Raw genomic sequence first — 25,494 nt, 5'->3', positions numbered from 1 at the left:
ATATATTCTAAAAAACAATGTTTTTTTAAAAAAATTGGAGACAGCAAGCTTCAGATCTGCATATAACTGACACAATAATGTGAACTCTACTTTTTTCTCATTTCTAAGGATTTTGCAGATATCTATGGAAAGAATAATCTAGTATGAATGATCATACTAGAAAGTCCCCATTTAGTATTTCTTTTTAATAAGTAAGCCCTTTTCTTCTTGGACCTGAATAGGAACATATTCTGAAGAAACTAATTTAAATCTTGTTATTTGATGGAAAAAGTTATTTTAAATGATAAAATATCACCTTATTCATTACAGAATATATTAAATTTTTCTGTATGTTGAAATGATTATAGAGCATTCATCTCAAAATCCTTATGGTAAAGTAGATGAAGTAAACTTTGGCATTTACTGTCTTTTATACTATTGCTTTCCATTTGGAATATATTTTTCAAATATCTGTAGCATCCATCCATCCACACCCACATTATATTTGCTGAATCAGTTACCAGGACCAGAGGTTTTGTCTTCTGAGCTTTTGGACTTGAATCCTCAGGCAACTTTTCTTTAACAGAGAGTATGCTTTGGACTGTTCTGTGTGTAGCTTTTTAGTTGTTGGTTGGGGTGTAGATGGCTGACTATTAAGTGAACAATGACTTAATAACCAGTCATCAACACCCATATCAACAACTAAAAAGCCACACACAACCAGGTATCATAGAAATATTACACACAGAATAGCTCAAAGCACATTTTTTGCTAAAGAGAATTCCCTGAGGATGGGCTCCAGCATGAGTCTGAAAGCTCAGAAGACTAAATCTCTGCCTCTGGTGACCCGCCCAGATTGGATCCTTCCATATTATCCTGGGACATGTAAATTCACCTACATTTATTGTAATCATTTTTATTTTTACATAAAACCATAAACTAAAAATCATCTTGCTATTTTAAAATAATATCAATTTTTATTTTAATGAATAAATTTCTTCCAATCTAGCTCATAGATTTATGATTCTGTGAAAGCTACCTGACAACTTTAGAACAGTCAATTGATCTCGGCCTAGAATGACATGCTAAAAATCCTTAGCAAATCACACTGGACCAGCATGATAGATTCTGGTAAAAATTAGCCTATAACCATAAGCAACTTCCACCTGCTATTAGATTCAATGATCTACTAGATTGCCAAGACTATTCAGAAAATTAACTGTACATCATGCAGTAATGTCAATCTCTTTTGAGTGTGAAGAAGACAATGATATATTTTCTCCTCAAGAGGGCATCCTTGGACTTTAAGCGCTTGGACAGCTGGATCCATATTAAAAATATGATCTGAGAGCATTTGCAGAGGACCTGGAGGAAGCCCATTATGGTCAGGTGTCAGGCCATGGTCCAGGACAGAAATGGCATTGTCCTTACTTGCTAATGACCAACAGAGCTAGCATGGACCTGTCAGAAGATTTCAATATCATTGATCACGTTTATTTTGGACTAATTGTGGATAGGCATTGTAATAAGTAGTTTTCCTCCTTTCTCAGTAGCTAGTAGCAGGAGAGAGAGGTTGTGTCCTTGTTTCTTCATTTGTGGAACGTTGATGCTTCCTTCCCACCTATTGGTATCTACATAAAACCACTGGGACAAGTCATTTATCAATTTGTGTTTGTGTATTACCTGAGAATCATCTGACCAGGACAAGCATCTTCTGTTGTACACCTATTCTGTGGAATGATTTCTGCCAGATTTCTATGTGTCTTCCATCCCAATGACATCTCAGATGTTTTTAAAAAACTGTTTTTCTAGGTCTCAAGGTTGACTAGCTGTGGAGCTCCATTAGTGTTATTTTTATATGAGTTATTTTATGCACTGTTCACATTCTTCCTTTCTGGTATCTGTTTTTTATTGTAAGTTAAATTAGATTTGGCTTCCATATCTAATAAATAAAAAAAACTTTCATCGATAAGACCTTTACCTTCAATAGATCGATTCAGATTGATAAAATAGATAGGTAGATAGCTAGCCCTTCTATTGGTTGATAGTTAGATCAGTAGGTGGTTCCAAGCTAACTGGCTCTGAGAGATGGGAAATTGCCACTAAGTTTTGTAAATGCTTTTCTTAACTCAAGATAGAATATGTTTAATATTTAGCAACATACAGTAGATACATACATACATACATGATAGGTATCCATATAGCTTAGCTTTCTATCATAACTTGTTAGGTGATTCCTGTTTAAAATAGCTTGGGAGAAACATTAGAGTACAGGAAAAAAAAAGAATGGTTTTCTTCTACATTTCCCAACAAAATATGTTTGAATGGAAGACTCACCCACAAAAGAATACAAACAGTTGTTTGAGTGAGTGAAGCTGTTAGACTGTTCTGATAAAGCTTGGCTGAGCTTTCTTCCTACTGATGTAAATAAAATGAAATATTTTATTAAAAAAAGAAGAAAACTGTGTGGCCTTGTTTCTTTCAATCAGATATCACAAACTGGTGAATGTACCCTAGCATATTTTCGCTTGAATGAAAAGTAGTCTAATTAGCATTTTATCCTTGTAAGCATCAGAACTTGGAAATTCAATCCTTATTATGTATGATATGAAATTACTTTTGAACTGGGTCCTTACAGAGTCCATTTTATGGATTTTCCCTTTATATCTAAATATTTTGCTATGCTTCTTTTTTATTGTACTTTGTTCTTAAAGCTTTTTATATGTATTTATTCTGTGCTAACTGTGCACCATGCAGACAAGATTTGCTTACTTTTTTTCAAACTAGCAAAGCATCTACATCTACATCTACATCTATATATCTATTTCTCTCTCTCTCTTATCTATTTATCCTCTCTCTCTCTCTCTGTCTCTCTCTCTCTCTCTCTCTCTCTCCCCCTCCCTCCCTCCCTCCCTCCCTCCCTCCCTCCCTGTAATACATCACACCAGGATTACAACAATTTGATCCTTTCTTCTTTTTTTGTATGGAAAAATCAACACAATCCATAAGAGAACTTTTAAATCTCACCTAGTGCTAACTTTTGATTTATAGACTTGATTTATATTCTTAGAATTCTTCTGAGAATTTACTCTTTAATTGTAGAATATAGATGAAATGGATGAAAATAAGGAAAAAAGTAGTATTTTGTGTGCTGTACATCTTCATGCGTAAGTAATCAGATACTGCCCAATAGAGTTTTCTGAAAATTCTAAGAAGCATAGCCCTTTTTCATTTATTAAAAGAAAAAGAAAAGAAAACAGTATCTTTAAAACGGCTTAAAAGCTTCATGTTTCTAAAAGATAGAGCTTTGTGACTTATTAATATAAATTATTATTCTTTCAGGAACTATCAATAGAATTTAAATATTAAATGTATACATAAAAAATCAACTGATGTTTGAAAGTTTTCCTGCATATATCTCTTTACATTAATTTTATTTAGAAATAATTCAAAGATAATAATTCTCAATTCTCTATTAATGCCTTCTTCATAGCAAAATAATGGAAATAAAATGGAAATAAAAAAGCAGTGATTATTTAAATAAAGGTTTGATAAAGACATATGCAGTATATTCAGTCTTAGATGTTTCTTCAATTTACTCAAATATTTTTGGTGTAAAATGGATTGTACCAAATAAGATGAAAATAGATACATTTTCATTTTTTGGATTGTGTAAAAGGAACAGCCTGATTTCTTTTATTATCATTGTTCTTCCATAAGAAAATATTAATAAAGTAAGATATTAAGCAAATAGCAATTTAGAAAATAAAAAATAAAACTAATGAAAAGGAAAAAAAATCATCTAGGCCTAAAAATGCAACAGTTGTTTGTTGAGACTGAGATTGCCTGAAACTTTCTCTTTCAATGGTTCTGCTTTTAAAGTTCCACTTTTCTTATAATAAGCATTTTGAGTTTTGCTATGGAGTCTATCTCTACCATCCTTCTTTGGGAAGGATAGGCAGTATTTCCTTCCAAGATCTGATCAAAACTGGATTTCGTTCCTTCAGTCACTGTAATATGTATATTGTCCCCAAATCCCAGATTTCCTGAGAGCCCTTAACAAACTTTAAAGTCTTTATCTTATCTCATCATTCCAGCAGTGGGAGACAAGAAAACAAAAGGAAAGTGAAAAATGGCCCATCTTTGTGATACTCATAGAACCATGAACTATCAGTTTTTTAACAATTACATGGAACTGATTACCAGTAATAGTGTGTAGATAGGCATTAGTACTGGCACATTTCTGTGTCTGTGCTTGTGCATGTTTCTATTCATATCTGTAGGCATCTCTTTGCAAGCTTACCCATGATCTGATTCACTGGCTAGGAAAGCCCATATGTAGCTTTTCAGATTCAGTATCATCTGTACTACAGATTGTGTTCTCAGTAAAATCCAAAGAAAGCAGCTGTGCCTGCCTGGAATAGCAACTGACTACCTGCTGTGTGCAAATACACAGCCCCTGTGCCCATTCATGTTAATCCACATGTTAACATAGGACATTGGCAGAAGGTAACAGCAAAATTGTACCCTAGCCAAAATCTTTTTATTTATTTATTTATTTTTTTAGAAAAGAACACAATTTTAAGCAAAGGAAAAAATAGGAATGGGAATAGGGTATCAAAAGGAATTAAGGGAGTTCATGGTCACCTGCAGTCTGGTCAGTTGCAGTCTGCTTTGAAGGTATCCTACAGCTCTTCTGGGATGCCCAGTCCCTGCTGTAGCAAAATCCATAGATGTCTAATCATCTCTTGTCCCTACATTTCTGAAATGTGGAGAAAGCAGCAGTAAGAATTAAGAAGAGGAGAAACTGTGCTTCTCTTACCTTTTCAATAGGGGCTATCAAAGAGAAGTGCCATGCTCTGCATTGATCCAAGAGCAATAGAATTGGTTGCTCATTACCATAAGCACAGGATTCACAACTGAAACAATAATTAAGTGTAGGTTGTAGATTGATGTATTTTCATATATAGCTGTTCATCTGTAGGCTCTTGCCAATTTATGTACTTTTACTAAAAATTCCACCAGGTTTGCCACACAGATGAGTTCCCAGTATACTTCCATCCTTTCCATATTGCAGTATAGGAAAGAGAAATTTTGACATGGCAGTGACAAACATTGTGAGAGAATGGATCTAGCATCACAGCATTGCTTCTGTGTGCTGTCCTGCATGCCAGTAGGACAGTAATTTTGAAATAGTATTAATTCATTATTACTATTCAATACCGTAATTGAATTATTATTAAATCTCCACCTATGGTTCAGCTTCTTCTGCCCTGAGTTGGAGTTCTTGGTGCTCTCTGAGCTTCATAATTTGTTTGTAGGCATTTCATTATCTGACAAGGTAATAATATAAGTGCTAATGAGTGTGTGGTTTTTCCTTGGTACTTCCTAACTGATTTGGAGAAACCTGTATATTTTGTGGCAGGGTATCACATCTTGCTAAGTCGAGTCTTGCATAGTAGATTTGCAACATCTGGCAATAGGAAATACATGAGTCACTGTGAATGCCACATGGTTGCCAGGTTTTGTACTATTCTCATAAAACCATACCCATACACATTATCCTGGCAACCTCCAAGTGGGGGGACATTGATGCTGGTGATCTTAAGGCTGCTAAAAAGAAATAACAGGTCAGATATAAAGTCTAACTTTCCCTCAATCCCCATGCCACAACCTGAGTACCCACAATTGCAAGGATACCTGCTTTCCCTAGTATTGCCATAGAGTGAAAGGAATATGGGTTGCGTTGGTGAGTCTGACTTGCATGGATAATATTCAAGCCTCATAGCACATGTAGCACACTGTAAGTAGGAGAAGGTGGGAGAAAAGAAAGGAGCTTGTTGAGTGTTTTTCATGTTAATTTTGATACATTGGTTTACAGGTGTTTCCTGTTTAACCAGAAAGCTTTGCATACCTCTGCTGGAATAGTCTGTACAAAGGGCCTGAACACCCCCTGTGGCCACATATTTTGGTAGCAGTCTGCTGCTGATTGACCAGTTGCCTCACATTGTATGTACACCTTTTTGTACTTCATCCACACCTTGTTGGTCATGGGTGGCTGTTAACACTTCCATTCCAGCTCTTATGTTGTTTTCCAGTAAACTGCAGAGCAGAGCAGTCAATAATTGCAATTCATTTCCCCTTCATCCCCATGCAGAACCAGGGCCAGGATATTTCTTCAGTAGCAACATTAGAGAAAAGGGCAATGAAGTAAAGGAACTGATAGGCAACACTGACTAATCACATTATTGTTGCAGCAACTCATATCTAACAAACAATGAATCTGGATGCTGAGGCTGAGACAAGGCAGTCAGACACACCACAAATCGAAAAGAATAAGAGGATCATTCAGTCTCCACCATGCAGCAGCCATTATGAATAAACCACATGCAGCCCTCGGTGTTCTGTTCTGTGAGTGACATACCGACACATGGGTTGCACATGCTGACCCCTCCCCAAGGAGTAGATTACACAATGGGCCACCTTTCAACAGGAAAAAAAAATGGATATGTGGATGGTAAATCTACAGTATCCCAATGAAGGCACAAAGAAATCCAATATAGCAGCCATTCATGACCCACTTAAATGCCCATGACTATATTGCTATATAGTTATGGTCAAGCTTTTAATGAACATGGGTGATTTGCTTGCAATAGAGGACAGAATTACATCTTCATGGGTGGATGAAAATGTTGGAAAAAATGAGTTGAAGCATGTGGCAATTTCTGAAAGCATTATATGAAACAGTTTATAACATTACATGTAGTGGTGAAATCCACATTTTTTTACTACCGTTCTGTGGGCATGGCTTGGTGGACATGGCAGGGAAAGGATACTGCAAAATCTCATTCTCCTCCCACTCCAGGGAAAGGATACTGCAAAATCCCCATTCCCACCCCACTCCAGGGAAGGATACTGCAAAATCTCCATTTCCACCCCACTCCAGGGGAAGGATACTGCAAAATCCCCATTCCCTCCCCATTCTTGGGGGAAGGATATTGCAAAATATCCATTCTCACCCCACTCTGGGACCAGCCAGAGCTGGTATTTGCCGGTTCTCCAAACTACTCAAAATTTACACTACTGGTTCTTGGAACTGCTCAAAATTTCCACTACCGGTTCTCCAGAATCTGTCAGAACCTGCTGGATTTCACCCCTGATTATATGGTAACCATCAATTGGTAGTCTGACTGCCATATGCTGCCTCTGGATGGATAGCAATAATATACTAATACAATGATTCTGGGCATTCTGTAGCTTTAGCAGAGCATAGAAGCAGAGAGATGAGTTAGTGTGAATTTGCCTTTTGTCAACAATGTAACAAAGCATGCACAATATAATAATAATAATATTGCATAAATAAAACAAAAATTCAGCACTATTTCCAAAAGTGCAATTAAGCATTTTTCCAAAAGTGCATTTGGGCAATAATAGCATTTCTACTGCTAGCAAAGCAGTAATTCACAAAATGCTCCAGTCGGGAATGGTTTGGTGGTAGTTTTATGAGCTTTGGCATTAAATTGCACAAGGTGTCCCTTTAAAACTCACAAGAGAACAAAAGCTCTGATCTGCATCAATTCTTACAGATTTGTCATTTCTTTTTTCCTGAAATTATTTTCTCATCTCTGAAATTATTTTACAAATCTTCCTGTAAAGATTGACTATTATAACATACTTTAGGAAAGCAACTGACATTGTACCTGCTGAGACTAGAACGAAAATTTGTTGGGTATTTTTCCTCGTTGTATGTCTCATCTTTCGGTTAAGGTTACAAAAATGTAATGCAAAATTAAATTAGAGGCTGATGCATATTCCACGATGAATTTCAAATTGCCAAATACACTGACAGCAAAAGCAAAAGCAAAATAAAATAAAAATTACTTATTTCCCCATCCTTCCTTGGGCGCAGTTGCTATTCCCCGCTTTCGCGAAGCAAAACATACGACATCGCGCAATACCCCTATCTTAACACTGACAGAGCGCGCACTAGCAACCTGCATAAAGGAGGGAATCCGGCAGTTTCTGTTTTGTGACAGTCCGCTTTCAGTCTCGATGCAAACTTTGCTCCAATCCGAAGAGGGCAAGGCGGAGTTTCCTAAGTTGAGGACGCGCTGCCTGGTGCTCTAGCAACTGGTCGAGCGTGGGGGCTCCGTATTGCGTATATGATAATCAGGGCGGCAGAGGCGTATTGCGCTTCTCTGCCTCCCCGTGGCTACGATGCCTCCTTATGCGCCCGCCGCCGCCGCCGCCGCTTCAGAACTTCTTATATAAGTGTTAAAGCGGCCGCCTGCTGAAGATGAACGCGTCTTGGCTTCGCAGTCCCATCAAAGCACCGTTGTCGAGATCGCTTGGGAAAAGGTAGCTGCGACCGGAGCGTAGAGCTGCAGGGACCAGCAAGAGCAGGTCCTGCGGGTATCATGAGTTGCTCGGATGTGGTGAGGCATCAGGCGCAGGCGACGTGTCACTCTTCCCAGGTGAAATCGCCCGCAGCATCCGTCGTGTGTTCCACGAGTCCTTGTCCGTTCTCCACACCACCGTTCACCTCGAGCCAACAGGTGAGACTCTTAACAAGTCAACGGGAAAGCTGTTATTCTCGTAGGGGGCGGAGAAAGCAGAAATGGGAATGACCGAGCCTGCTAGTCCCATTCTTGGGATAGGTGGGATGGATGAACCCAACAGTGAGAAAAAAATTGATGAAGTGCCTGCTCAAAAAGGAGCACTGGATGTTCATCTCTAGAAGGGGCTGGGTGATCTTTGCAATGCCTTGTATCACTTAGGAGCTTGACTCCTGAGGTTCATTAGGTACCTGGTTGAACAGAATGGATGGTTGACAGGTCTTTGTTGAGACCTGTCTTCAGCCACACACCATATACACAAATATTCTTATGGCATTCTCTAATCTAGAAGTGATACTCATCTCTTCAACATGGAGACTACATATAAAAGGACATATGAATCCAATCAGACACAGTGTTTGACTCAGTCACTTACTCACAGTTGTATTCATGAACATATGCTTTGGCTTACTACTAACCCCTTCAAACCTTAGTTTGAATATGATCCAAAATGTCCCTACATGGTGAATGACAGTTTATTTTTGCCACCATATGAGCAAAAAATTGGGCAGGCTCTGAGCAGTGTAGGTGTAGTGGCTGTGGCTTCAGCCGCTATCATTTGATGAAGTGTCTGCTCAAACGAGGAGCATCAGAACTTTGCATCTGGAGGGGCCTGGGTGATTTTGATAGCTAGATGGCTGAAACTGAAGAAGAGAGGCTATTGGATGAGCAGAGTCTTAAGAAGGAACCTGTAAGAGGATTGCCTATTTGGCAGAAGAAAAGGTGCTGCCACTTCAGTAACATAGAATGAATATACTGTAAACTGGTGGTACTTCATATTTAAACTTGTTTCCCACCAAACCAAAATGGAGGTGTCAGTATCAGAGGATTATGGGAGATATAGCCAGTTTGCTGTTTTTTCTTCTTTTTACCAATTCTGTGCCCAAGGCTGGAGGGTTTCTTGAGTTATCCTCTTCTTGGAATGTGAAAACCTTTATGAGGACAATATTGAGAGCCCTTTCTGAGATCTGTTCAAAGTTCTACTATTCTCTTAGAAGTAGGAGTGTATGGGACTTGGAAGGTCAGCCTGCTTGCATACTTTGCTTAAAAAAAGGGGGGGGGATGTTGGAGCTGCAAATTCATGAATTCACCATTAATTCTGAATAAAAGCTGGAGGTTGTCCTTAAGGAAGGCTAATTTTCTGCCTTTATGCCCCAGTTTTGAATATGCAGCATGTCCAGAAAGAAATCACATTAAATTCAGTATGGTCTTTTACTTACAGGTATATGTATTCAGAATACATGTCTAGAATTTTCTTTCTGAAGGTAATGTAACATTGTTTTGTCTAAGTTGAAAGTAGGTTTTAAAAAAAGTTTGAGTTTGTCATAGTGAAAATTTGATCATTATGATGATTGTAGACCCTAAGGCAAAATAAATGGAAAGCCTAGTCGTCTTAAATGGAAAGCCTAGTCAGTTTTGAGTTTTAGTCTTTTAGATACAGTATGTCACCAGAAATCAGTGTCCCATAATTCCAAAGAGAAAGTTGGTTCGTTACAGCAAACTTTTAAAAAACTATAGGATGTATTACTGCAAACTGTATCATGATGGACTATAATCCTTTGCATAAGAGTATTTGATTAACTGAGTTGTAATGCATGAAAATATAGTGTCTCAGTAAATGAATATATTTCTGCTAAAAGTGCCATAAGACTATTTTGCTTATATTGTTTCTACTGCTTGCTGTTTGTTGAAATCTATTGATTCTTGAAGTAGATAGATCAATTCCAAACAGATATAATACAACAAAATTAAGAATTATATGAATCAAATGTCTGCATATACATTTACCATGGCAGCAGTTTCAGTAGACATGTTTTATTAAATACAATTTCAGTGACTTCTTTGCTATACGTGTGCAGAATTAGCTGCCAAAATTTAAATAAATGATAGAAAGCAGCACTTTGCTATATGTTTGACTACAGTATTGATTTCAAAGAAAAGTGAAATATATATATATATATATCAAAACTACATATAAAATTTTATTTTTGAAATTCAGCATTTACCCTTTGACTTAAGAGTCTGATGTAACAAAATAAATCAGTACATTCTTATCAGGATGACAACACTTTTAGACTATGCTGTGCGTGGGTGAAGTGGGACTAATATTGACTTGGCCCCAATATAGTCATCTGAGAATTCACTTTTTTTTTTTGGTTTTTACTGCATTCCATGAGGTTTTATCATTATTATGCACATACACACACACACACACACACACACACACACATACACACACACACAAATGTTTTCTCCATACATGGGAAGTGACCCTTAATACCATCTTGGTTGGAATTCACAAATATGGTCTAAACTCCAATGATTTTTGTTTTATTAATTTTTCTTTCTGCTATTTTAAGAGCAGTTTTATTAAAGCTAGGCTAATTATTTCAAGCCCACCCTACAGTATATTAGTGTCAGAGCAGTATAAATTAGGAACTCTCCCCTTCATTTTAATTGTAACTGATTTTTGTATGTAGGTATTCAAGTTTATTTAAAGTAATATTTATTTATTTATTTATAATTTAAAGTTGTATGATATTAATATCTACTTTGAACAAACTTGTATGTCAAGAAGCAGATGTTTTCATGTCTAAAATCTAAACTGCTTTGAAACATAATGCATTCTACTTAAATCTTACTTTTTATTTTTATAATAGAATATTGAAATATCATATTGTAATAGACAATTTTTTTTGTAAAAAAAATAGGGAATATTTTGAAAATAATTGGTTTAAATTGGGCTGGTTTTTTTCCTAGCATAATTGTCTGGTTTATTGGAAAATAATTAAGATTTACTTCCAAGTAATTAAGCATATGATTGACATTATAATTCTTCTTTTTCCACATTATTTATTCAGTTTAAATCTGCCTTTTTATGCAATACACAAAAATACCACAAAGAATTTGCTTTTGCCAAATAAGAAACATCTTAAAGCTGAATAACATTGAAATAATATTTTGGCATTCTTCCTTTTTTCATCAAAATCTATGGCTTCTCTATTTCCTATCTGAACACTTACTCTTTTTCACTGAGGGAAGGGATTAATTTTCTCTTCTTTCTCCATCATCTACTGTCCACTATTGGTCATCCCGGGAAAGAGACATCCTAAAAAAAGTATTTGTTTAGGAGTGGGATAGGATTTTTACCAGACTTATTTTAATTTTTGTTTTCAATTACAATCAAATAACCAGATGGAAAATATAAAGGAGAACCTAACAGGCCATGATAGTAACTAATTAACAAACTTCCTACTATATAGAATGGGTCATGAATACAGTTGTAACAAATATATAATGTTTGTTTATAGGTTGACTTTCATAGGTTGACTATCATTAGCTTTTATGATATGTAATTATGTATTATTCTACTGTCTATCCATTTTTTTTTCTCTCCTTAGAATAAAATAATTGTATATAGCAAGATGCAAGAAACTCTGGAAGTCACACTTTCTAATAAGCAAGAGGAAGATGAGAAAGATCAACCTACTGAAATGGAATATCTTAATTCTCGCTGCGTCCTTTTCACCTACTTTCAGGGAGACATTGGCTCAGTGGTGGATGAACACTTCTCAAGAGCTTTAAATCAAGCTAACAACTTCAATTCAGAGGCTGTTATTTCCAAAACCAAAACAGACTTATGGAGAGGTAAGTTTTAAAAGGAAAGCTGAATTTAACATTGTTTTCTTCACAAATGTTTAAAACACATGCTGTGATTTCTTTCAGCTTACTACATTATCTTTATTTAAAGAACAAAAACAGTACAATGCAACACAAAACCATACTTCTGTCTGCACTCAGCACATAATATATGCAGCTAGAGAAATTAGGCCAGCTAGCAAAAATATCGCTCTGCATGGATGGAATCTAAATAACTTCAAGAAGAATGTGAAAACAATTGGGAATGTTTTAATTATCATTATTATCCTTAATGTATAAATAAATAAAAAAATTTGAAAGACAAAGGAAAGCAACCTATCATATACAGAGAAAATCATTTTCCTAATTTTAAACATATCAGTGTGTGATCATATGCAATAACATTGGTCTTTATATCAATTAAGTTTCAGCTAATAGATAAAGTGTACACACGGTGTTGATTTAAAATTGTCATTCTGAGCACTCTGTTTTTATGAGACTGAAGAGTAGTATCATTTTGTAGCACCTCAAACTTTGCAAACAGTTGGCATAGTTCTTCAGGTAATGATAAATTTGAAACATGGGATATGTAATTCAAAAGTATATTCAGCTCTGCAAACCAATTTAAATCAACTAAACAAATGTATGGAATGGATATGAAATTAACATAGTGACATAAGCCCAAATCATAGGAGTAAGTATCTTTCCACCCATTTTACATTTTCACTATTTATGGGATTGGCAACAAATACTTTTAAAAAGTTAAAACATTATCTGATTTTTCAATAATCATAAAAGGTAAACTTTTACTCAATTATTTCATTTGCAGATAAACAAATGAATTTTCTATTCTTCAGGGCTCTTAACCACTGATTTGTTAGTATATGACATTCCAGACCAGTTCTTATAAATAATTAATATTTATCTCAATATTTTAGAGATTTAAAATTATCCCAGACCCAAACTAATATTGAAAATAATTCAGGTTTAAGAATTATCTGCTGATTTATCTTGATAGAAGAGTGAATAAAAATATTCAATATACTTCTGTTTTGCAATGGCAGAACAAAAGTTATGAAGTGTTTTCCACTTTTATAAATTTGGACACAAGCATGCCACTCAGTAATTTTCTCACTTCTTATTAAAGATAATCATAGTAATAGAAAACAGTAGCACAAATTCCAACAATTTGGGTTGGTAAATGATTATGCTTTTTTATAGGCATGAAAGTCAGCTCATTGACTTTAGGACTGTCATCTCTCAGCCCAACCCTTTTTAAAGGTTGATGTGGAAAAATAGGGAGGGGACAGAAATATCAGGCATGTTCGCCGCCTTGAGTTTTATATATAAAAAGACAGTATAACATTATTATGGTTGGTTGCATAATCAGCCAGATGTTTAGACATCTGGATTTGGCATTTCCGAGGACCTTGGATTGGCAGATGTTGTGGTTTGATGGTATTAAAGGTATTGTCACAGGATGTAAGCTTTTCCAAGTAAAGCTGTCCTTGGCAATTGATTGATAATGATTTTGCCATTGCCAAGTATTTTCAAGCAGTGATCCCATTGCTTTGGGATTGCGACTGAGACACCTATTACTATCTTTGCTTTGCTTTCCCACAGTTGTTTTACTTCTATGTAAAGGTCTTTGTATTTTGTGATTTTTCTCTAGTTCTTTCTTTTCTATTCTGCTTATCATTATTTTATATTAGATAGTTCCAATAATATTACCACACATGATTCTTCAGACACTAGTAAACTTAAAACCATATAACACATTCATTAGTGTAACAGCAGACTAATAATAATAGAAAGTTCAATGAAGAAATACAATTAAGAAAGAATTTAAGTTTGCTTTCGATGGCCAGATCTAAAGAGATAGTAGTATCTTGAATTGATAGAGTAGTGTAACTTAATTGCATGAACAAATGATTTATATGGATTTGCAGAATTTGTGAAAGTATTATTATTTCTCAGTACATTAATCATTAATTGATAATGCTACAACAAACAAAAATTAGGAAGAAAGTAAAATTAACATATTAAATTGATAGAAATCACTTATAGCAGGCCTTTGGATTGCAAACAGAGGATTAAAACCTCTGTTTCAGAACAATAGAAATAATAGTATCCTAAATTAATAATAACTAATATATGACATGTGCCCAGGCCTAAAAATCTAATAGGAATCCATGCAGGCCAGCAACAAATCCACCACCAGGTAAATTTAATCTCCTAGGTTTATTGCCAGGGTGGATGTTCAATATACTACTCCATGATTTGCAATCCAAGGGTGTTTTCTGGTATAATTCAAGCTGTTGTTACCTCTAAGGTCATAGTTGACATAGAACAGCATTTTTCAACCCAGCATTTATGGACTTTGATGTTAGCTGGGGAATTCTGGAAGTTGAAGTCAACACATCTTAAAGTTGCTATGGTTAAGGTATAGACTAAGGATAACTGCAGGAGAATCTGCCTATGATCATTTTTTCCCCGAGTACTGGCAAGGCCAACATGTCACAGGTCCTTTTGATTAGGATATATCTAAATAGGAATTGTGCCTTCTCTGTTGAACAGCATCCCTGTAGAGATATTTTATAAGGCAGGTTGAGAAACCCCATTCTTATAAGAAAGATGGGATAAAAACATTTGTATCCATAATTTTAGAAATTGTTTTCATGTTATACAGTTTTTAAAAACTACCTCATTGATTCAAAAATCACTAATTCATCAGATGTTCAATTATTTCGCATTATGTTTTAATAATATGAAATTAATTTTAGGTTTAATTTAAAAGGTATAATAGATATAAAGCATTGGTCACTGTAGATCAGAAAATATGCTATGATTATTGTATTTATTGATGTAGTTTCAAGAGCATTTAAAAACAGTTATGAGCGTCCTTAGCTTCTCTGAGCCATGGTGGCACAGTGGTTAGAGTGCAGTACTGCACGCTACTTCTGCTGACTGCTGGCTGCCTGCAATTTGGCAGTTCAAATCTCACCAGGCTCAAGGTTGACTCAGCCTTCCATCCTTCCGAGGTGGCTAAAATGAGCACCCAATTGTTGGGGGCAATATGCTGACTCTGTAAATCGCTTAGAGAAGGCTGTAAAGCACTGTAAAGTGGTATATAAGTCTAAGTGCTATTGCTATTGCTCTACATAATAGCAGTGGTGTTTCTACATTTATTTTAAGAGTTTATATAATTTTTACTTTTTCTCTTAAAAGAGAACCCAACAACTGCAAACCAAAGGAGGAACTTCCCAGCTTCATTTTGGACCAGTCCTTATCAAACTCCACCTCCACCATCTTTAAGTGGAATTCATCGTGATTTTCCCATTACTATACCAAGCACCTTTTCAGTAGCAGATCCTAACAGCTGGCCAGGACATACGTTGCATCAGACTGCTCCACCTCCCTCATCTAACATGCCAGAATCTTGGCATTATCCTTTAGCATCTCAGGTGAGCTCTTCATATGGACATATGCATGATGTGTACATGCATCACCATCATCCCCATGTACACATGCATCATCACCATCATCCGACTTCACATCTTGACCCACGGTACAGACCTTTGCCAGTGCCCTCAGTTTGTGCAGGCAAGATTCCTCCACTACAGTGTGATTCAACAAAGTCAGATCCTACTACTGTCAGCTGTGCTACCTCAGCTTGGGCAGGAGCCTTTCATGGGACAGTTGATATTGTGCCAACGTTTGGATTTGAAACAGGTAAGCTGGAATTGGCTTTTGGGTATCTATACATATTTCAGAAAATGTATGATTTATAGCTCTTAAATTATTGTATTTACATACTTCCTTATTTTCCAGAGCTCAAGATGGTATACTTGGTTTTTCCTATTTTATCTTTATAAAACTCTAAGACAGGTTAGAAAATATTAATTGGCTTAAGGCAGGGGTGTCAAACTTAAGGCCCAGGGCCTGGATCTGGCCTGTGGGGTGCTTAGATCTGGCCTGCAGGGCTGCTCTAGAAACAGCAAAAGATCAGCTTGCAGTGTCTCTGCCAGTGAAAATGGAGCTCAGGGGGGCGGCCCTCCCGAGCTCCTTTTTCACTGGCAGAGGGTTGCAGGAGGCTTCACAGCCAGAAATGGAGCTCGCAAGGGATGAGCGGACTGCCCAAGCTCTGTTTTCTCTGGCAGAAAGTTGCAGGAAGTCATCGCAGCTGAAAATGGAGCTTGGGAGTCCATTTTCTCTGGCAGAGTGCTCGGGCCGCCACAGATGTCCCCGACACAAGTGATATTGAGCTGGCCACACCAACCCCGGCCATGCCCCCCCCAGGGCAAACATAATCCTGATTAGATCCTCAATGAAATCGAGTTTGACACCCCTGTCTTATGGTCCCCATGATCCTTTATGATTGAAGATTTGACTTTCATAGTCCAAGTTTAAGATTTTTGTTTATTAGTATAAGCAGTTGCAATGAATTTTGTTCCTTAGTCTTGTTCAAGAATAAAGATAAAGGTTCCCCTCGCACATATGTGCTAGTCGTTCCCAACTCTAAGGGGCGGTGTTCATTTCTGTTTCAAAGCTGAAGAGCCAGCGCTGTCTGAAGATATCTCTGTGGTCATGTGTCCGGCATGACTAAATGCCAAAGGCACATGAAATGCTGTTACCTTCTCACCAAAGGTGGTCCCTATTTTTCTACTTGCAGAACTCCGTTGCATTTGCCCAATTTGTATGCCTTAACTATTCCTGTGCTGTATTATGTAGCAGATAATAGAGGAAAATTCATTGGCATTATTGTGGAACTTGTACCTTCTGCTTGTGACCACCATAACTCATTTCTGACAAATATGAGTTATCACTCACTAAACTGTGAAAACTGTGAAGCTCACTAAACTGAACTTTTAAAATCTGGTATCTGCTGTGTATCAACTTAGCATAGGCCATGTATTTCCTTTCCTTTCCTTTCCCTTCCCTCCCTTCCAGTCCCATCTTGTCCCCTACCTATTAATGGATAGTAGATCATGTTTCAGTTCCTAGAAACTATGTCACATTTAAAGAAAGTAATCTATGTTTGGTCTTGTGCTCAAAATAAAACATCTATCTTCATTTTGAGATGACTCCATTAAAGAAATGAGAGAAAATATATATTTTCAATACATGTAAAACCCTTTACCAATTAGCAGTATTTAGGAAAAACATAATGATGACTGTTTTTGATGAATATGTGCCATAGTTCATTTTTTTTGTGTATAAATCCATAGGTTCATTTGGCACTATTGTAAGCAAATATTTTATCCATTAAACATCAGTGGATGTTTACTTTAAGATTTCTATGTGTTATGTCAGGAAAATGTGTTAGATAAATTGTTTTTCCTTTTTTAAATGTTTGAAATAGAACACAGGATCGAGCAAAATAATTATCTGAGGGAAGGCCAAAGACAAGTAACAATTTGGATCTATTTTAACTGCAACTGACTTTCTCTTTCTTGTTTTCTGTACTAGTGGCTGCAAACCATCAGGCTTTGTTTTCACATTTGCATTTACTGGTATATAATGGTAGAGTCAGTTGCTTGATACTAGCAGCCTCAAGAAATTAATAAAAAATAGCAGAACTAGATCTTTAAAAAACCTGGATGATTTTATGGCCATTAATAACATTTCTAGCTGTAGGGATGAGACAATAATAATTACATTTCATATTTTGAGCTTAATGTCATTATCTGCTGTAATGTCATCATCTTGCAAGACAAGCAGATTACTCTTTATGGAACCTACTTTTTGCAAGGTATAGTATATATTTTTAGTAGATTTGAGTTGTCAATGAAATTTGTCTTGATTAACACATAGAAGGAAAGGTGGCTCAAATATTATACCCTATTTTCTTCAAAAAAAATTTGCCCAGACTATCACTCAGATCACAAAAATAAAAATAAAACATTTTTTAAAGCCCTAATTTTAAATGAAAAGTAAAAACAAAATAAAACAGAAAATGTTTTATTTTATTTTATTTATATACCGCCCTTCTCCCGAAGGACTCAGGGTGGTGAACAGCCATAATAAAACAGTGTACAAAATAGATTAAATATTATTTAATGGAGAAAAGAAAATTGGAAGGGCAGAAGGTCATCTCATTAGCTAGGTGCACCATCACATGTGATAACTTTAATATAGACATAATGTATACTTTAAGCACACTAAACACACTAATAATCCAGTGTTGTGAATTATAGCTTTGTGTGTTCCCCTAGCTTTCAAGTTGATTAAAGAATCAATTAAGTAGAAAGAACAGGCTCCTCCTTCCATTCCAAGAGAGTAACATTACTGAGATTGATAATGTCAAGTTCATGAGTCAGACACTTCTGACTTCTTAGTCTAAGAACAGAATTAATTAAAGTGTTAGAGCTAAACCCAGTTTTTTACGGTAATATGCATATATCATATTTTACATGGTGTGCCAAATCGGGTTTTAGATTAGAATTGGGTTATGGCATTTTAGTTATAGCAGTGGAACCTGGATTATGGCACAAAAAAGCTAAATATGTATAACAAAGTATACGCTAAATACGACTTTTTTTAAAAAAAAATGGATAAGTGGAGGACAATATAGGACAAAATGGATAAGTGTAGGAAAATATAGGACAATTTAAAAATTCTAAAAGTTTTTTTTTTTTAAAGGAAAGATGCTATGAGACCTGAGTGAGCATATACGGTATAGAGAGGGATTAGAGAAAGGCTGTTTGACAGGGGTGGGCTTCAAAATTTTTAGCAAGGGGTTCTCTGCCTGGTTGTTGGGTGGGCGTGGCCATGGTGGGCATGGCCTAGTCGGCCTCCTTCACCATGGTGGAGGGCGTTTTTGCCTTCCCCAGGGTCCAGAGGTTTTCCTCAAGCCTCCAGGAGGTCCTCTGGAGACTGGAAATAGGCCCGTTTCCGGACTTCCAGAACTTCTGGTAGCCCGTTTTTTGCCCTCCCCAAGCCTCTGTGTGTGCCCTGCACTCACCTGCATCCAAAATGGGCTGTGTGGGGACTCCTGGGAGGGGCAGAGTGGGGTGGGCGGGGCCATCCAGGAGTGGGATTTGGGGTTCTCTGAACTGCACAGAATCTTAGCTAGAGGTTCTCCTCAACTCCTGCAAACTCCCAACAGCCCACCTCTGCTGTTTGGGTTAGAAAATTGGAAGCATTAAAATACCTGGATTTGAGCGCATGGTTTCTCAGAATGCATCTTGCCTAAGTGTTCCTTAATTGCTGTGCTGCTTTACATTTCTACTATTAACCTGGCATTAAGATTCTCACATGTATATAACATCTATAGTGTGGCTTTATTCATTTATTTATTTTTTTGGGGGGGGGAAATAATATTTTTTTATATTCAGCAGCTTACTGTCTATGCATGTGTGATCCAGCCTTAAAACTGATGTTGCATAGTCTCCATGACATATTTGGCCTTGAAATGGTGTTAGTGATGCCTTTTTTATTTTAGTCAATATGACTAAGTGGATATGACATGATGATAAAATCATTTCATGAATAAGCAGGAAATAAGGTTTACACATTCTTTTTCCACCTTGTAGACTCCGTTCAAATGAGGAGCAGGCTTGTTGAGTTGTGAATATATGGCAGTAGAAGATGGGAATAACTATTTGTTCATTTGTTACATTTATCCACTGTGTTTCTTCTTAAGGCACCATACATGATTTTATGTTCCATTTTTTATTGGTAAGAGTCCTGTGAGTAAGATCAGGTGGAGAAAATATAATTGGCTTAAGGTCATTCTGATTCTATTTACTTTTTGCACCTCTATGATTTATTGTTAAAAAGTCATCTCATCCACTGTTGTTTCTCTTCATTAATAAAATGGCATGGACTCTTCTTTCTGCAAGGGGAATTCAACAATCAATTCACCCAACTTATTGCTTGCATTATTATGTCATTGCACTAACCTCTCATCATTATCCAACTTTGTTGGCAATTTTTAAACATAAAAAGATAATAAATGAGATATCATTCCTTTTCTTTTCTGTTCAAATGTGTAGAATATTTCTAAGGCTGAGAATTGGAGCTGAACAAAGAATGGTGAAGGGTGAAGTATCATGACAGAATCTGAATATTAGAATAATTTGAAAGCACAATTACAATAGTTTGCATTGTAGTTACAAAGGAATATATATATTATTTATAAGTCACACCCACACACACCCACACACACACACCCTGTTTCCCCGAAAATAAGACATCCCCTGATAATAAGCCCAATCAGGCTTTTGAATGCATGCACTAAAATAAGCCTCCCCTCAAAAATAAGCCCTCCCCGAAAATATTTAAATTCAGAGCTGGATATCAGGTAAGATGACAAAAGGAGTCCCATCTTGCTCCATGCGCCCCAAAATAATAAGGCTTGCCCAAAATTTTAACTTAATCTCCTGGGTGATATTGAAAAAAAAGAAAACAAGATGAACCTGCTGGAAACACATTAGTTTCATAATTATTTTGTTATGTTAAAGAAATTTTGAGGAGGCATATTTCACGGGTTATGGTATGTCCAGTAGTTTTATATGGCATCGAGTGCCATATAAATGCTATATACCTGTAATGTATATAGCGCTGAGTGCCAGCAAATGCTATATACATGTAATGGAGATGTGCATGCTTCATTGGTCATTAGATGTTTCTCTTCTTGACCATGTCAGCAATGACAGTATGGCAGCAAATGGGTATTGCATCAATATTTTTTAAAAAAATGCAGAAGAAACGCCTACAGTAGTATGGCCATGTTAAAAAAAATGGCAAGATGACTATACAAATTACTGCCCCAGGATGTGCATCCTGTGACTGCAATTAACAGGCTACTTTTTTCACAGCTACCCCACATCGTCCCAGATCAGATTCCCCTAATCACAAATCAAGATATGTCATGACAAAAGATACAGCTCCATCTGTTCACTTCATACAGATTTAATCAATATAAGTTTGCTGTTCTAGAAAGAGGCTGTTTCATTTATTTCTATTTTATGCCACTTAACTTAAAGTTTGTTCATGCTATTAAAATAATGTTTTATTACCATCTCTAAGCTGATGGTACTACTTTCTTTGAGTTTAGGCACAATATTAAGGTGTGATATTAGCATATAACATCAAAAGATGTTTCTCTGACTGTAAAAATATTATCCTACACAGAAGTAGTCACACTTTTACTCACATGTAGTTGCTTTGTAGTTAGTTACTCCCAAGATCAGATCTAGTGTTTCAGATTTTATTATTCTATGCATTGTTCTCATCCAAATTTTTCTTTGCTTGGGCTGAATCACATGTTTATTATAATCAGCATCTTCTAAGAAGTACTGGAGAAAATAGATGCAATGAAGTGATGTCACTGAAGGGCTTGTAGTTGAAATCATTTGGCTCTTCGGGTACCAGTTCTGGGAGACATTAAAAAGCTGCATTAACTTTAACATGTATATTTCAGTCCTTTTTTTCTCACCACAGTCCTTTTTCCCCTCACTCATTGAGATTTGAACATAGATCTTTTTGACATTTATATTTTTATTGGGTTCTACTAATGTAGTTAAAATATGGATTTGTATTGCTAGTCAATGTATGATATGTAAAATAAGGCTAGGTTACATGCCATTATTGACACTCTTTGACATCTTTGGTTACAGAGGTACATATAAATATTACCTAAAGTCTGGATGATGCATAGGATGCTTGGCAGCACTGCTGAAGAACAGAATTTTATGGACTATAGCAGAGGTCTCCAACCCCCGGTCCATGAACAAGTACTGGGCTACCGCATGCCAGAAACAAACAAGTAAAGCCCCATCTGTGGGATGCAGGCAACATGCGAAATCATGCCCTCTCTGATCATCAGAAAATCCTCTCTCCACAGAATCGATCCCTGGTGCCCAAAATGTTGGGGGCTGTTGTACTACAGTAAGATTGAGGGACTTATATTTGCCATCAGTCTAATTCTAGCTGGGTAATATCAGAAATGGAGTTCTGGAGAAGGAAACCCCAAGACATGGGCCTTTGATACCTATATTGTCTGTACAGGAGGACTATTGACATCCTCCCTTCACCATGCATGAATTAACTTTGAGCTCCTCTTTGTAGATGCTTCCTCATTTAAATAGTTATTAGAACTTGAATACTATATACAGAAATATGTGGTTCAATGAAAATGTATTTCCAATACCCTGATTCCAACCACTCAACCAAAAGCTTTCTTTTATGCATTCACAAAGAAAAATATCTACTTATATCTATCTACCTGACAATATCCTTAAAAGAATGAAAATGGAAACTAATATCCATTCATAGTCCCAAGAAAGACATCTCCATTTGCTCAGGAGGCAGAAGACCAAATACAAATCCTAAGTGCCTATACATAGTTTTCTTGATGTTAAAGAATTGTAAAAGTATATTCAATCAATATATCAAAGCATATTGAAATGATTCAACAGTAAGTAATTTCAGGAATGTTGCCATTTTTTCCCTTTGGCTGTTGGAATTTCAGTTCCATAATTTTCCATAGTTTTAGTTTGATTAAAAATAGAGTCTACAATAACAGTCTCATCTTTTCCAATTTCCTTGTGTTAAACTTTTCTAACACTTTTGTTTGCAAATTCATCAGTCTGGTAAACAAGAAATCTGAGCTAATTATTTTCTGTCAATTTTGTTTTGGTTTTCATATTGATCCAGTATTACTTTTTTATTTTTAGCAGCTGTAAGACGGGAAAAAAATTAATGGAACAAGCAAGGTGCAATAGGGAGTGCCTTTAAAGCCAAGCATAGTTCCTCATGGCGTATTCCTGTATTTTTTTTTGTTTTGTTGTTGTTGTACTGTTATTTCAAGACTTTTTGTAGTCTTAAACTACACAATTTCATCAAACTTACATATTAGGTTTATTTATTTATTTAATGTATAGCATCTACAGAACTCATGCAATCACTGATATACAAATTCAGTTTAAATAAAGCATCAGCAAATACACACACATACATATACATATACATATACATATACATATACATATACATATACATATACATATACATATACATATACATATACATATACATATACATATACATATACATACATGCTGGAAATAAATATTTGGGGTGGGTGCTCTGTATTCACTGATTTGAATGTCATGCTAAACTGTAGCTAGTGATATGAACCAAGATGCTGCTCACTCTTCTTTGTTCATACCAGCCAGCTATGAAACATTCAGATATTATATGAATTACCATATATCAACTGTTATTAGTCATAATTATGACTAAAGCAACAAATCTCAAAATATGGCTAAGATTAAGCACATTGTAGGTTTTGAGTTTAATACTATAGTGCTGTTATTCTAAGGACAAATGCAGAAAAAGCTGCCAATCTCTTTGCAAGCTTGCCAGGAATTGGATGAATAAATTTAAGATAACATAAATTTAAGATTCACTGTGTCATATTCCTATCATGCTGAATGGTGATGTCTTGTAATTTCTGAAAGAAAGCACCAGCATATTTTAGGCACTTATTGAATTTCATAAAGAGAGTTAAATTTCATGCCAAAGGATTTTAGTAACTCATCAATTTTTTAAAAATCACTGCAATTTTTCCTGGAAAACTGAAGTAAGTACATTGTATATATATAAAATCATGAAATGTATATATGAAATGTATTGTGTTTTCCATTAAAGCATCCTTTCCTTTTTCTTTTGAAGCAGGCACCCAACATCAGGACAAAACTAAGGAGGCTTTATGGTTTTGAAGTACAAATGGAACTTGTAAAGGATCAGCAGTAAGAGTTGCTATCCTTGAGAAAGGAATATGGCACACCTTTTCCATCTCTCTCTCTCTCCTTCTCTCTGCATCTTCACAGCACCAATAGACATTCTGCTAAGCAGATGCTGAGCCAACTGTATCATGTGACTGATCCATACCCAGCTGCCTATTTGTCAATCTCAGGATTGCTAAATAGAAATGACATGAAAAGACAAGAGCTGTTCATCATCCATCATTTGTCACCTGAATCTGCAACAACATTTTTGATATCCATCTTTTTATGCCGCTAAATAAGCATTTGGTTTGGTTGTGTATTGGCATCTAATATTAATGCACAACCAGGAGAGGACATAATTGAATCTAATTGTTAACTTTTTGGGAATGCATTTTGGTAGCTATTTGTGAATCCTTTTTGAGGAAATATAGAAAGTTTACATAAATATTTACAGGCTATTTTAGAACAGATTTTTTTTTTAAAAGTTAAATAATTTTAAAGTTCTGTTTAAAGAACTTGCTTGCAGAGGTGCACTGTCAGATGTTTTAAATGCCTACTTTTAGTTGTTTGGAATTTTATTGTTATTTGCTCAAATATCTCGTAATTGTTCACTGTTGGCTATATAGGTTCGGTCCTACATAGATAACAAATTCTTGAATGTGTTTTACCTTCTTAACAATCACTCATATATAAAATAGTTTTCATAGCTGTAGCATCAAAAACATGAGTATAAGCTTTACTGCTTTTAGTGAAAACTTTGGGATATGGACAATCGATTTCAAAATGTAATTGGATGCAGAGCTTTTGACTGAAAATCTAACTGCAAAGGAAGCTTTGTTCTTAAGTTTACACTGACATTAATTCTATTCTTACTATTGAGCACAAAATAACTAATGCTAGCCTAATTCCTTTCAGCTTCAACCTAAATTAAAACACCTAGTTGGGTGCTTTAGAAGCCACTTTATATTGCACTTGTACATGTCTCTTTTTCCCGCTTGTTGCAAATTATTTGGAAGTTTCCTACTTGTACCAGACTTGAAATCCATGATTAGGAAGTACTTTAAGCAATCTATGTAGCATGTACAGTAGACTGGAAAGTACTAGGTGATGCTGCAAACAGATTTGGTACAAGTACAGTTGTGAAAATTTAAGCAAAACCTATCTAGAGAAAGTCTGGCTTTGTTGTTGCTAATAGCTGACACTAACTTGATTAGACATACAGGTAATCCTTGAGTTATGAATGTAATAGAGCCTGCCAATTACATTTGTAACCCAAGGATTCGTTAATTGAATTACATTAAATTAAATGCATTAATTAATTCACTTCGCAGGTCTTTAAGTGCACATGAGGTATCGGGGGGGGAGACTATGGGGGACCTAGTGCTGGAACAAGCCACCTGACTCAAGCCTCCCTCAACCTACTGTGATATTTCATGCTTCTCCCCCATTCTGCCGTGCTGGGTCTCCACATGTTTACTAGCCTCCCAGATTCCAATTGCTCCTCCTCACCCCATGTCTGATCG

The 25,494-nt window shown here is 36.0% G+C and overlaps 1 protein-coding gene across 1 annotated transcript; it reads left to right on the top strand.

Annotated features, from left to right (window-relative positions):
• Positions 1-8,381: 8,381 nt before the first annotated feature.
• Positions 8,382-23,962, top strand: VGLL3 (vestigial like family member 3). Its single transcript, XM_070943705.1, has 4 exons — positions 8,382-8,534; positions 11,996-12,242; positions 15,462-15,965; positions 23,916-23,962. The coding sequence occupies exons 1-4, from the start codon at positions 8,397-8,399 to the stop codon at positions 23,960-23,962; spliced, it is 936 nt and encodes a 311-aa protein (XP_070799806.1). The 5' UTR covers positions 8,382-8,396.
• The last annotated feature ends 1,532 nt before the right edge of the window (positions 23,963-25,494 follow it).

The sequence above is a fragment of the Pituophis catenifer genome, unplaced genomic scaffold (genome assembly GCF_029215685.1).
Source record: "Pituophis catenifer annectens isolate HBS135680 unplaced genomic scaffold, rPitCat1.0.hap2 SCAF_4, whole genome shotgun sequence".
NCBI lineage: Eukaryota > Metazoa > Chordata > Lepidosauria > Squamata > Colubridae > Pituophis > Pituophis catenifer.
Note: the sequence above shows the minus strand (reverse complement) of the source record. Positions and strands in the feature narration are given on the sequence as shown.

Excerpts from the sequence above, each read along its gene's own strand:
- VGLL3 (XM_070943705.1), top strand. The coding sequence starts at position 8,397 with ATGAGTTGCTCGGATGTGGTGAGGCATCAGGCGCAGGCGACGTGTCAC. Across the intron at positions 12,243-15,461 it reads CAAAACAGACTTATGGAGAG|AGAACCCAACAACTGCAAAC; the intron begins GTAAGTTTTAAA and ends TTCTCTTAAAAG. Across the intron at positions 15,966-23,915 it reads AACGTTTGGATTTGAAACAG|CAGGCACCCAACATCAGGAC; the intron begins GTAAGCTGGAAT and ends TTTCTTTTGAAG.